At 43.5% G+C, this 14,010-nt stretch overlaps 1 protein-coding gene across 1 annotated transcript in view; it reads left to right on the top strand.

Annotated features, from left to right (window-relative positions):
- The first annotated feature begins 11,693 nt into the window (after positions 1–11,693).
- The window catches only part of TMCC3 (transmembrane and coiled-coil domain family 3), a 139,721-nt gene continuing 137,404 nt past the window's right edge, over positions 11,694–14,010 (top strand). The window contains exon 1 of the mRNA XM_029963567.1: positions 11,694–11,770. Coding sequence (XP_029819427.1) covers positions 11,759–11,770 — 12 coding nt within the window. The 5' untranslated portion in view covers positions 11,694–11,758. The remainder of the gene's footprint in view (positions 11,771–14,010) is intronic.

The following is a 14,010-nucleotide window of genomic DNA, read 5'->3' on the forward strand; positions in this document are numbered from 1 at the left end:
GCTGCTTCCGTTAAGCTTCACAATCACTCACGCTGCCTGTCCTGTCCCTGCCCATCGGCCCACGTGTCCCAGCTGGCCAGTTGGTGTGGGGTGTGAGCCAGTGGGGGGGGTAGAGGCAGGCAGTGAGCACTGGAAGCAGCAGAGAAGTCAGGGTGTGTGGAGGAAACAGGATATGTGATGGGGTCATGGAAGGAAAAAGCTAGAGATGTTTTGGTGGGTGCATATGGCCATGGGGGCTTCCCCAGTTCCAGCTCTTGTGCAAGTGTTTGTATTTACCTATGTTTAACAGCTGGCCTTTTGAAAATAATAAACAAAACCATGAGGCAAATTGCCTCATCATTATGAATTCTCCATGCTCAAGTTACCACACATTTTTATTTAACAGAAAGAAATAGCCTTCTAGGGCTTGACTGAATGCCACTGCAGTAGGCACATGACCTTTCCCTGCCCTTCTCCTACCAGCCTGCAAGTGCTGAATCAGTTTAGTACCTGCTGCCACAGAGGATTTATATTTACATTTTTATTCAAAACAAGAAATCTTACTTTGTTGTGTAGAGTAACTGCTAAAAACAACAACAACAAAATCCTATGTTAAGACACATTATATATTGAACTTATGGTTCCAGCATTTGATTTACAATTCAACAGCCAAAATACATAACAACAACCTCTGTGATGGGAATTGATTTCCATATGATGGGTTATATGGAGCAGTAAACATTATGGTACTTGGTTAATTCAACGCAGCCATCCATGACTTTCCATTTTGCTCTGCGTAGCCTATGTACTACTCACAGCACACCCTGTTGAGTTAACAGATAGAAAAATGACAGCTAAATGAAAGTCATCTTTTTAGTATCTCACTTTTGAGTGCACTGGCTTTCAGTCTTCGATCTGGTCACAGTTTACATTACAGAGCTTTAAATGGAGATTATCTTGACGAAAGCCTTTTCACGTCTGAGAGATTCCAATTTTGTATTGAAATACCAGATGTCACCCTGAGATTTCATATATTCTTTCGTTCGAATTGATGACAGACAAACTGTTTGATTTGACACTGTGCACTGAAGTTATATTTTTTCCATGTTGTGTGCTAAAGATCACTTTAAAAATCTGTCAGTATATGCCTGACACCTTTATTTCGACTTGGCAATCAAGCAGCCTGACTTGTCTGAATGGCTCTGGAAGATGTCATATCTTCTTTGCCAAATTTTTGCTGTATACTCCTATTATTCTTAGTATTTAAAATAGTCTTTGTTCTGTAAGAAGAGAACTGGCTTCAGTTATTGGCTGTGGGAGGATTATTGAGTGCAAGGGATATTCTTGCTACTTATTTTAAGTAAATTTACCCAATTTGTCATAAAAGGACCCTACCATAGGAAAAATAGAAGCAAACAACTTGCCAACAGTGGAGCTAGGCACTGAGTGTCTTATGTGTGAGCAGCCACCAAAAGGAACATAAACTGGGAAAAGCAGAGCAATACTTCTCCATTTGTTCTGAGTGCCATTTTCCCAATTACTTACTGCTATCAAAAGTAGGTAATTATTATGACTTTGAAGTGCCTCATGCTGTGTCATATTTATAGCTTGGTGTGGATTTACACACCTGTGGGACTGTTGAGACCTATGCTCTGTATGATAATTTGTAACGAGACAAGATCTGCCTCCCAGCATATTCTTCATGTGGACGAGATACTGCTGGTGGATTGGGAAGGAATACAGTGAACAACATTTCTAAACTGCATTTCTTCTACAGAGATGGTAGAAAGCAATGCTGTGACAGAAAGTAATTTCAGAACAGTACGGTGCAAGTGCAAGAAATCATTTCAACATGTAGTAAATTTTAAGCAATTTAAGTAAGTGATTAAGGGACTCAAGGATATTATTTAATGCTTTCCTGAGTCAGGACTAATATTTGGTCATTTAAATAAAATTAAGAATTCTGTAAGCTCAGCCAGAATGGAAAACTGAAGGCAAAACCCAGTTTGATAAAAGATCTACAGCCGAGGCAGCCTTCCAGAGGTCAGGCACTCTTAAATGTCACTGAAGTTAAGAGATGCAAAATATTTCCTGGATGCACCAGCACTGTATCTGAGTTAGCCAACTCTGGGAAAGGCTGGGCTTATTTTTACAGCAGCTGGGGGGAGAATAACTATGTGAGGAGCAGGTAAAGCCAAATGCAAACATATTTTTGTATCCTTCTTTAGAAAATCTACAGGCTTGAACTGGAACAGCAGTTACTGAAATTGCTACAAACGCAGCTCGGTTTGCTGAGTTCAGTGACATATATCTCCTAAGTAGCCATCATTCTATGAAAACGTTGGAGGGGAACATAAGTTCTGGCTAAGCTTGTTTCTTTAGCCACAGGAAAATGTATTTCCATTAATTCTGCTCTGCTCTATGTGGCTGGGTACTTTTTTCCTTTTGATAGGTTTCTGCTCCTTGAGCTTACTCACGCATCAAAATACATGCATATGTGGTTCCCTCGCTCTATATTTGCTTTAATAATAACTGCTGGATACTGGTATTACAGCCCTTGATGTAATAAATATGATCTCATGCCTAGAGGATTATTTTGAAATAGTGATATTGCTATTGTCTTTTCTGTGGAAAGTTATCTTTCTAGTATCAACTCTCTTACATTCCAGTTCAGTTCTTTTACTAAAAGCTATCTATCTAGTCCTCTCTGTCAATCTGTTGTTTAAAATGTACCAAAATAACAACACTGTAGCCGGCTATCAAGCTACAGTCTTTTCATATTTGTCTTTCCTACTAATAGACTTGAAGTACAGGTTTTATATGCAATGTGCGGCTTGTTTAACAAAGCTGAACTCTTCTCAAGCAAAAATATCTCCATGTAAAATTTTCAGCTCCCCTGCAACAGCCTACGGAGGCAGAAAACACAGTTTCGTAATCTTTACTGTCCTTGATTGGACACTTGATTCCTGACTACTAGGCAATTTGTTAACTCATCTAATTCAAATATGCAAAAGGATGAGTAAGCAATAAACCATTTCAAATCAATCCATCTGGCAGTAGGTAAAATAGCTATAATGAACAGCAGGTTTAGAGAGCATGTTTCCTACTCAGTCTAGACATTTGCAGGATTTGGGCCACGGATGTCACAGGTTGTCTAAGAAGCATTAGATGCAAGGAGATGACTGAATGTGAAAGGGGAGTTTTTGAGGATAATTTATGATGATGGATGTTTGCTGTTTATGCAACACTTCATTAGCTAAATCAGTCTGGATAGCGCTCCTGGGACTTCTCTGCTTTCCCTACTGCTTGCTGATGGCCATTTGCTCTGAGTTCATAGGTGAGTGACCACAAACACATGTTTTCAGATGTAGGATTTGTTTTATGATGATGTTGAGGTTTAACCCCAGACAGCAACTGAGCCCCACTCAGCCACTCGCTCACTCACCCCCCGGTGAGATGGGGGAGAGAATCAGAAGGTTAAAAGGTAGAAAACTCATGGGTTGAGATAAAGACAGTTTAATAGGTAAAGCAAAAGCTATGCATACAAGCAAAGCAGAACAAGGAATTAAATAAGTGCTTCCTGTGGGCAGGCAGGTGTACAGCCATCTCCAGGAGAGCAGGGCTCCATCACACACAACAGTTATTGGGAAGATGAATGCCATCACCCCCTCCTCCTCCTCCTTCTTCCCCCAGATTGATACACTGAGCATGATGCCATACAGTATGGAATATCCCTTTGGTCAGTGGTGTCAGCTGTCCCGGCTGTATTGCCTCCCAACATCTTGTGCATGCTCAGACTCCTCGCTGGTAGGGTGGTATGAGAAGTAGAAAAGGCCTTGATGCTGTGTAAGCACTGATCAATAATTGCTAAAATGTCCCTGTGTTATCAACACTGTTCCCAGCACAAATCCAAAATACAACCCCATACTAGCTCCTGTGGAGAAAATTAACTCTATCCTAGCCAAAATCAGCACAGATGACTGAGGAATGCATGAGACATCTGTTTTGGAGCTGTTAGAACTTGCCATATTCTTTAGTATATAAGCTGGAAAGAATATATTGTAGTATTTCCCTCTTCTGCAGACAAAGCAAAGACACAATCTATTGAGGTTCTGTTTTAAATATGGCAATTTTATTCCAACTTGAGATACTCTAGGACCTAACAAGATCCTAAGTTCATTCCCAAAATGAGAAGCTTTCTTTGCCTCAGCCAATGCTATCAGCATAATGTCTCAGTATTACAAATCTGGATCAGCATCATGTGTTCATAAATAATAGCAGGATTTGGCTCTGTGTATGTAAAATTATTAGGCAAATCAGTAGTAACAGCAAAAGAACTCAGTAGCTGTATGAAAAGCAAAAACATGAAGTGCTTTTCAATGATCCTGAACGCAACAGCTAAATCCACAGCAAGCTAGAAGTTATACCATAATTGTGGTAGCATACTGTATAGCAAGGATGAGCCAATTCTTTTGCTTTGTGAATGACAAATAACACTAAATTTTTACAGTTACAATCAAACTCCTCGTGTAAATACATGTGGAAGCATTCATACAGGCAGGAACAGGAACAACATCATGTACCTCCCAGATTTCTAGGAACAAAGAACTCTCTAAGTAAGTATGTATTTTTTAAGTATATCTCTTTTTTTCTGCATGACACTTTCCAGAAAACAGTGACAAGGACAGTTCTAGTCAGGATTCACTCAGGTTGCTTAGTGCAGATGAAAACCGCAGATAACAAGAGAGCCGAAAATGTTACAGTAAGATGCAATATTGCAAATAATAAAACAAACCCCCTTAATAAATTCAGATTGCTGGTGCACCACTTGCCATTGTCATCAAGGCACCTCTGCAGGTGAGACCAGATAACCAGTATGCATAAGCAGGAACTGATGATGCATGTTTACCACAGGAGCATCTCAGCAGTAAAACTGTTTTAAAGATGTGTTCCCACTTCCTTCCAAACTTGTCTGTGCCCCACATGTTTTTTTCTTCACTTATGCAGCAAGTATTACAGCAGCTGAACAAATTCGGTGTAAGAACTGAACTGACAAAACACTCCAAGGATAGGTACAATAGGTAACAATATGCTGTGCTTGTAATGGAAGTACTTATATGGAAATAGTTGTCCTTGAAACCAGTATTCACTACCAAATAAGGCTTCCTTATTGTATCTATATTTTTTAATAGATAAATATTTTTTTTTAATAGCTACAATAGCAAGTTCTCATAGTCTGAATTGGAATAATTGAGCTAAAAAACTGTGATGTGTAGAAAAAGGCCCCTGGATCTTCTTCCATGCTTATTTTCAAACATGCCCCTTCTCCTTTCTAAGGTGCTGTGATTCACATACTGCAGTACTGGGCACCTCCTCAAATCAATAGGGAATACGAGACAAGTAGCAGCCCTGCTTGGTTCACTGTATTCTGAGCACTGCAGTGTTCAAAGTCCTCCTCAAGTCAGATTTCTTAAAATGCATTCACTCAAACTTTGTTTCTGAAACTCATCCACTTCTCTGGCTGTTCATGTTGTATGCATGACCAAAGTCATGCATCTCTTGTAGGATTTGCACTTCCCACAATGACAGAAGATCTTAATATATCAGCAGAATGGACTGAGCCTAGAACATGCCCTCTCAGTTGGAGTTAGTACCACATCTGCCAACATCCTGACTCGCATGAGAAACACTGAGGTCTTACCATAACATAGACCGTCGCAATTTTACTGCTTTAAATCTTGCTATTGAAACACGTTCAGTTGGTTTTCAAAAAGTTTAGTTAAATAATGCTTATATTAGACTTGACTGTAGGCTGATGTGAAATTCAGTAATTTATGTCACTATAATTTTCTATGTACCTCTAAGAACCACAAACCACAGATCATTTTTGTACATTCAGTATGAAGAAAACAACTGGGTTGATGCTCACATTTTATTTTGTGTTTGTGCATATAGTATTTCTATCATGGGCCTTGTGAGCAGAGAGCTACTTCCTTTCTTCTGTGGACCGTCTCATAGCTTTAAATTGACAGCTCCTGGGGGAGAAAGACAGCATGTGACATGTGTACGGAATCCAAGATTGATAAGGGTATGCTTTCATTCATTATAATAACTAAGAAGGAGTAAAGATTGACAGTTCAATCACTCATTAATAGAAAGCAACTTTAGTCCCATTCATGAAAGCATTGTCAGATTCTAAAACATTTAAAAAGGATATTATTATTATTATTATTATTATTATTATTGAAGTTTGATTTAGTACTTTCCTCTCATGTAAGAGTGTAGAAAAACCTTCATCAATAAACAGAATTTTAATTAGTCTGAAAAATACCCCAGAATTACTTATCTCTTTCAGTTTTTGGAGGTTTTTTTTGTTCTTGGGAAATACCTTTTCTGCTTACAGACTGACAAGAACCAGGACTTAAATAAATGCTCACTGTAGTTTAACAGGTTGCTAAACCTCAGCAGAGCCACAGGAGTAATTCACCATTTCAGACAAGAGAGGATCAAACGAGGTTATGTTACTTTTAATTTGCCTTGGATGGAGGTCTCTGACTCACACTGACTGAATTAAAACATTAATGACAGATTAATGACAAAGTCCACTGTGAAGGACTTGGCAGAGCAGAGTCAAGCCTTGTCTTGTTGGTCACTGAGGGAAGTCAATGTTGACAGTGGCTTAGTGCCTTTTGCAGGCTACCAAGATGTAACTTGTGTGAGAGCAGCCTGGACACCTCTGTGGTGGGATGGGCAGTACCAGCTCACGGAAAAGAAAATCCCAACACAAATCGAGTCTTAACATGCACGCAGGGTAAAGGAGGCAATCACACAATCATGTAAAGTCTTTTCCTCTGTTATAAGTATTCCTTTTCCAATTCCTTTGAAGACCTCTTCACGCTTTCTCTCTCAAAGCAAGATTTAGTCAGATTTAATCAGTTTCACACTCATTTCTTTCCTTGACTTCACCGTCAAATGGGATTGATTTGTCAGTTTGTCTTGTTGTCTGTTCATGTTCTACAGCAAGATGTCAATCTCCCAGTCCTAAGAAGCTTACAGGTTTTTTTTGGCAGTGAGCGAATTGCATTTCTTCATGGTTTGGCGCAAAAATGATTGTTCTCATTCTTGTGTTGACTGATTAGGTGAAGGGCAGACACAGACAATCTCGTTATTTAAAAAAAGCCCACCTCTTGCTTCAGCTGATTGGGTGGAGAGAAGATTTTGTTCCCATAGCAACATTTTGCATCCAAACCTGCAGAAATGAGGCTGGCTAGAGGCATTTCAAATATGCTGCATTTAAAGAGCGGGTTGTGCTCTACAATGTGTTTTCATTTTTGCATCTGACAGAATTATTTAGTAAATATTCCAGAGAAAGAAAAATCTTTGCATCTCCATGTGTGAAACTGGAGCCTGCTGATACTGGGTGTGCTACAAAGCACGGCTTGAACTGCTCTTGTAGAATGCTCTGTACTATCAGTTGTCTGAAGAGACACCACAACTTTAAGTAAAAACCAGTCCAAAGATCAGATGTCACTTTTGCAGAAGTTCCTCTGGTACCTTCAGTGGAGACAACACCACTGAGCATGATGTTTGGAGGGAACTGGCTAGTAGGCTGAGGAAGAGTAAAGCCCACGAGGCAAGTTGTATGCCAGAGGAGTGGGGCAGCACTAGGGGAGGAGCTGTTGGATTCTTGCAGAAGTGGCAGATAGGATGAAGAAGAAAAAAATCTTTCCTAATACGAGGAGCTGCTAAGTGAAGACACCATTGCACAAAGAACGGAGGATAAAAGTAATTTATGTTTGGGTTTTTTTGCCATGTAAGGGTGGATCATGTAGTAGCAGGGGTAATTTTTGTGGGAATTGGACGTCAATGACAGAGGGATGAGTCAAGGAATGCATCTCACTTCAGGACTTTTAGTTCATTTGTGAAAAACTGGGAAACAAGGACAGAGCAGAAGAAATTTGTAGTAATCCTCAAGGTAGATGATACAAACTGGCCCTACCTCTTTGGTTTCCATCCAGCAGTGTGTCTCCAGACAGACCCTCTCAATCAGCACAAGCCTTGTTTAGGCAGAACTGGGAGATGCCACGTATTTATCCAGGATTTCACTTTGGGAGACACATAGCTTGGTGGGACAGTACATGTTAGAAGCACAGTGGTCTGGTCTAGGAAAAAATGATGAATTCATCCAGGAGGACAGAAATGCCAAGAAAATGCACACATAGAGTCATTGTTAGAATATTTTAAGTATTATATATTATATATTATTATACAGTGATACTTTATTGGGAAATTGAGTTACCTTTTCTCTCTGTCTGCCTTTGGGCACTGATAAGCAAAGTAATGACATTAAGAATAACAAAAAGTTGGTGTTATTGGCAAACACCTTAGTGGGAACAAGTTGAGAGCATTGTAGCATGGCACCATTCAGCTGGTAACATAAAACTGTAAAACGATCCAAATATAAGAAAGCAGTAAATTGTTATCTAAGGCTTTTTGGGGGAAGGAGATATGGACAGATTGATTTCAGAAGTTTTGTGGAAGACAACTCACACCAAAAAATATGAATGAAAGTCAGAGGAAATATGAAGCAGGTGTGGTCACGCTGAATGCAGGTTGCTCTTCAGTTATCCAGGCTTCATCTGAACTGACCAGCATGGGCTGGAATTCCCACCTATCGTGTTCTGATAAAGTGGCATTATTGCATGTGACTAAAGGTCTTTGAAGATGAGCAAACTAACACGGCTTTGTCAAAACAAGCTTGGAAATAATTGTACAATACTTGTCAGTCATAACTTTTATTAGAGGGTTTTTGGAGGAGGAAATATGTTTTTGTACAAGGTCTGTTCTTGGAGATCATGGATTGATCCCACCAAATCATGCATTGCTTCATGTCCAGACTTCCTCCGAAGATGTCTGGTATTGAACAAGCATGGTAACAGGGCTAAAACTGCAGGAGAGAAGGGGCACACAAAGTGATGTAAGAGTGAATGTACTGAGGAAGAATATAGAGAGAGCTTTATGGCTCCAGAGGGATAGGAGAAAGGGTGAGTGCCAAGAGCCCTGCAGTCATAATAACTGATAAAAATCACAGCATCCCCCCCCTCCCCATATTGATGGGATGAAAGAGTGGAAACACAAGCAATTATGATGCCCTGAAATGATGTTATCTCAGACAAGACAAGACAAGTCAGCAAATTTAATTATTTGCTGCTGTTTGGCCAGATGGCCTGGATTTGAATCAAAAATCCCTGCCCACCACATTTCTCAATAGGTCTGGATTCCAAAACTTTCATCCACCTTAAAATACTTATGTTTTCAACATAAAGTGACATACTTAAACTTTTATAGCTCTAGAAAAAAATGCAGAAGTCAACAGTGCAAGAAGGAGGCAGCAGTTTTCCTTCTGTTCTGAGAAAGCAAATGAAAAGCATACACTGAGGTGAGTTATCTAATACAGATTTGGACATCAGGATCTATCTCCAGGGCAAATGACTCAGCCCTGCATTCTGAGAAGACAAAAGCTCTGGCCTTGAGATGGGAACCAGATTTCCACAACCTGTTGTAAGAGATCCCAAGGAGGCTGTTCTACGAAAAAACTCATTCAGTTGCTGACCTTAGCTACCTTCTGGCTCATCAGGAAATGAAACCTGTTCCAAGGTACTGAATCCTCCTAATGGATAAAAAGCTAAAGTACCAAGCACTAAAGTTTGGAGTACTCTAAGAACACCATACCTGTAATATAAGCATTGCAACACCTGAATATCAGGATTCCAACTCTCTTTTAATCATACTCAAAGAATTTCTTCAGAAAAGAAGTTATTGCAGAGCACATATATTTTCATGAGTGTAATTACAGGGAAAACAAGCCAAATATCCAAAGCAGATTCCCATATGTCTATGGTCTAGGATTATTCCTGATGTTCTTATTCTTCATTATTATCCCATTTCACTTATAGGTAAACTACTAGTTGTATGAAGCTTACACAATCAAACCTCATGCAAGCAGGACACGTGCACTTCAGTGAGAAATGTGTGGAAGAAAGGAAAGCCATTTGAGAGTCTGTCACAGCCGGGGTGACAGCAGGTGCATTAAGAGGGATGTGTCTTGCAGCGTTTTACACTGGGCAATGGACAAGAAGAGTCAATGACTGTAGCAGACAGTATTCCTGGAAACACCGCTGTTTTCTGTGCATAGTCATTTACAATGACTCAATGAAAATATCATACCTGTAATAGAGAAATTTTGACAAAATGACACGTTCCTCATTTTCAAGAGAAAGAGGCAACCTGAGCAAGCAAATAGAAGCACAACTGAAGTCTGCATACAGACCTGAGACAGGAGAAGTAACTAACAACCAGCATCATGAGATACAAATTAACATGCTAATCGGAGTCCAGCAAATCTGAGCCCAATAGCTGTCACTGACCACTGCTTAACCATAACCAACATAAAAAAAAAGTCATGCAGGTTCCACTCAAGTGACCCCCCCCCTCCTCCCTTTTAGCACCTTAACACAACCTAACATTGCACTGAGTGATACCTTACACCATAAGATCAAAAGCAACAGGATTTGACTCAGCATCACAAACTTGATGGCCAAAATTTGATGGCTGAGTACTGTGGTGTGGCTCCCAGCTCTCCATGACAGAAGATTAGGAACTTGGTATTAACCTGCCAGCTAATATTCTGTTGCTTCAGCTAAACTGCTCCTGTCAAACTTAAGTCCAAGTGTAAATGGGATGACAGTTTGCTCTAACTTCTTTGTCTGCTTTTTACTTACTAACTAGTTTGCTAGAAATTATTTTACCAGGGGTTGCTAGATGCTTACAGGACTGAAGTTTCATGAAAAAGTATTTGAAGAATGTACCAGAACACAGGGAAAACTTAAAATAATGGGTTGCCTTAAGATTAGCCACATCCTTCAAACTCTGAAATGTGTAGTCCTCCCAAGACACAACACAACCTGCTGCTCCGTTGTCCGCGTTCAGCTGCCGGGCACACAGGCTCATCCTGGGTGTGTGTGTGCAGATGTAACATGCCCACGATTCACCTCCACACACACTGGACAGCGGGAGCCCTGGGTTTTTGCATTTAACATTAATACAGAAAGCACGCTATAATTAGCAATAAATACTTTTAAGATCGGATTCTATTTTAACTTGAGAACAGCTTGTCGCTCTGACGATGTACTACAGCTTTCAGGAAAAGTAAATTGTTGCTGGAATAGGTGTAATTTGCTTCGGGTGGGACTTGCTTCGTTACGGAAAGCTGGAGCACTGTGCTCACGTACAGAGCACCAAAGCAGCGTCGTCCGAGTGCCTTCCCACGGTCGGATCTGGCCGGGGCGACGGAGCTATCCAGCTCGGCTTCTCCTGGCTCCTCAGGGGCAGCAGCCCCAGCCCTGCCCTGCCCTGCCCTGCCCTGGCCCGGACCGGGCAGCGCTGAGGAGCGAGCGCTGCTTCCCGCGGGGGGCTCCCCACAGTTCTCGGGGCGCCCACGCGCCGTGTCCGGGAGCCGCCCGGAGCCAGGCGCTCGCTCCCCGGCCCCCTCCTCGGGCACGGCTGCCCCGGCCGCGGGCAGCGGGGGCGGGCGGGGCCGCGGCCGGGGAAGGGGCCGGGGCGGCGGGGGCGGGTGGGCCCGGCCCCCCCCGCGGCGCGCTGCCTCGTGGCGGGCGCGGCCGTTGCGCCGCCGCTCAGTGCGGGCAGGCGGGCGGCACGCGCGGAGGGGCCGCGGCGCCGTGAGGGGCGGGAGAGCGCGGCGCCGAGCGCTGCCCCCAGCATGCTGCGGAAGGTAAGCAACGCAAGCACGGGCAAGGGGCCGCCGCCCGGACCCGGGAGCCCCCCGGGGGAGGCCGGACGGGGCGGGGAGCGGGGCAGCGCCGGCCGTGCGGGGCCCGCCAGGGGGCGCCGCGGCGCCGAGCGGTCCCCGCGGGGCAGTTGCGCGGTGCGGGGCGGGCGGGGCGGGGCGCGGTGCGAGGGGCGCGGCCCGAGGGGAGCGCCGGGGCCGGGCAAACTTTGCCTCCCCGGGTGGGCCGCGCTCCGGCCGGAGTTGCAATGGATGCCGGCGGGCGGCGGAGAGCGGGCGCGGGGTGTCCCGCAGGCCGCCGCCGCTGGCTGCGAAGGCGGCTGCGGCGGGCGCGGGCGGGAGCGGGAGCCGCCCGGGGCTGCGGGCGGGAGCACCGGCCGTGCGGCGGGGCGGGCGACCGGGGCTCCCCCTGCCGCTATTGTTCCCTGCGCGGCGGCAGACGATCCCGTGGCCGCGAGATCTCGGGCACGGAGAGACTCGTGCCAAGGGAAGAGCTCTCCATCCACACGAGGCAGCGGCGCCAGTGGTGCCGTGAGCAGGCGAACGCAAGTCTCTCATGACTGGTGAAGGCACTGCTAAAGACCCGAAGGTCTGAGCCGAGGGCAGCGTGGCTAAGCGATAGCCCGAGATCCCACTCTGGAGCTGCAGCCGAAGGCTGTTATAGTCAGTAAGGATCCTTTCCCTGGCAGTCCAGCTCCAATCACAATTTTCACTACTCCTTCCAAAAGGCAAGCTTTCCCTCTAGGTGCACCTGGGCTGCTGAAACTGGCTGTAACAGGAAAGTGCCAGTGTAGGAGGCACATTATCAAAAGAGCTGCTCAGGCATCTTGTCCCGCTGTTGTTCCTGTCTTGCTCCCGTTTTGTGTGATCTTTCCGAATTTTGTTGTTACGCCCTTAGGCCCCTTAGCCTAAGTGTGCGATAGCTCAGACAACTGGAGTTGCAAGGCATCTCTCAAAATTCATGATAAAAGACATGGGAAATCTCTACCCTTGCTGCGTGGTGAAGGAGGTCGTTCAGTCTGGGGTCCTCAGAGCTTCTGAGCCACTGATCTGGGCTCCGACGGCTGTGCTTGGTTTGGCGGAGCCTGAGCAACAGAGAACAAACAAGATGATTTAGGATTTTTCTTTGTTCTGGGGAGGAACCCTCCATCTAACTGGACTTAGCCTGATATTGCTAATGCCTTTTACAAATATCCCAAAACAGTCTTTTACACTTAGTGTTAATTATTGTGTGCTTATTATACAATTTGGACAAGCTGTTTAAGAGAAACTGATTAATTTTATCCTCTCATTGTGAATAATGTGGAACAAATGTTTTATTTGAATTTTACCTTCTTTCATTGCTCATCATACTCTGCTTACAAGGAGTGGGAGTGCAGGGATAGTCAAGATATGAAATTAAGAGTTTATTGAAGGGCAAAATGACCTTGGGGATTGTGGATAAAAGGTATTTGAGCCTTGTTTCTTTTTCATACCTAATTCTGGGGCTGCTTAGGGGCTCAATTGGGGCTTGAAGGCTGGTTTACGCTGGCAGCCTGTTTTGTGCTGCACGTTCATGAGCCATCCATTGCAGACTGACCTCTGTCTGAATTATGGGCCACCTGCGCTAAATTCCTCTGCTGTACACAAGAATTAGAGCAGTGCCAAGAGAAGTTAAACTAAGCTAACTTTAGCTTTAAAGTAATAAGGTGTTACCTAAAAATCTTAGCACTAATGAAGGCTCTGTGACAAATCATCTGAGAAAGGAAATCTTTTAGGCAAATGGAGCAAGAAATAAAAAGAAACACAATTGCAGCCCTCACTTTGCGTCAGGAGTGCTCCAATCCTACTTTAGGCATCCCGTTGGACAGCCTTCTGCACTGAGTTCAAAGATCAGGTCCTTAGCATGTCTTGGAAAAACAGTAGTCATGGGGTCAACCAACAGTTAAAATTAATTTCATGTCATGGCTCTCTAGGGTGGAGTATGAAACCTCAGCATTGATTGCTTTATCTCCTCTTTTTTCTCTGCTGTTACAGAGGATTTTCTAACATTTTTGTCTTAGGATCTCATTTTTTGCTTTTTATTTGTCAGACAGGGAAGATAAAACAGGGAGAAACCCCTGGTTTTCTTTTATTCTCCCTGTCATGTGATTTTTATGGCCAACAAGAAGAAGCCTAACATTTGAGACCCCTCTGATTTGCTGTCAGTAAATGCAGTTTATGTTTCAGCGACTAATAAATAAATA

Source organism: Manacus vitellinus, unplaced genomic scaffold, assembly GCF_001715985.3.
Source record: "Manacus vitellinus isolate BGI_N305 unplaced genomic scaffold, ASM171598v3 scaffold_5_pilon, whole genome shotgun sequence".
In the NCBI taxonomy this organism is placed as follows: domain Eukaryota; kingdom Metazoa; phylum Chordata; class Aves; order Passeriformes; family Pipridae; genus Manacus; species Manacus vitellinus.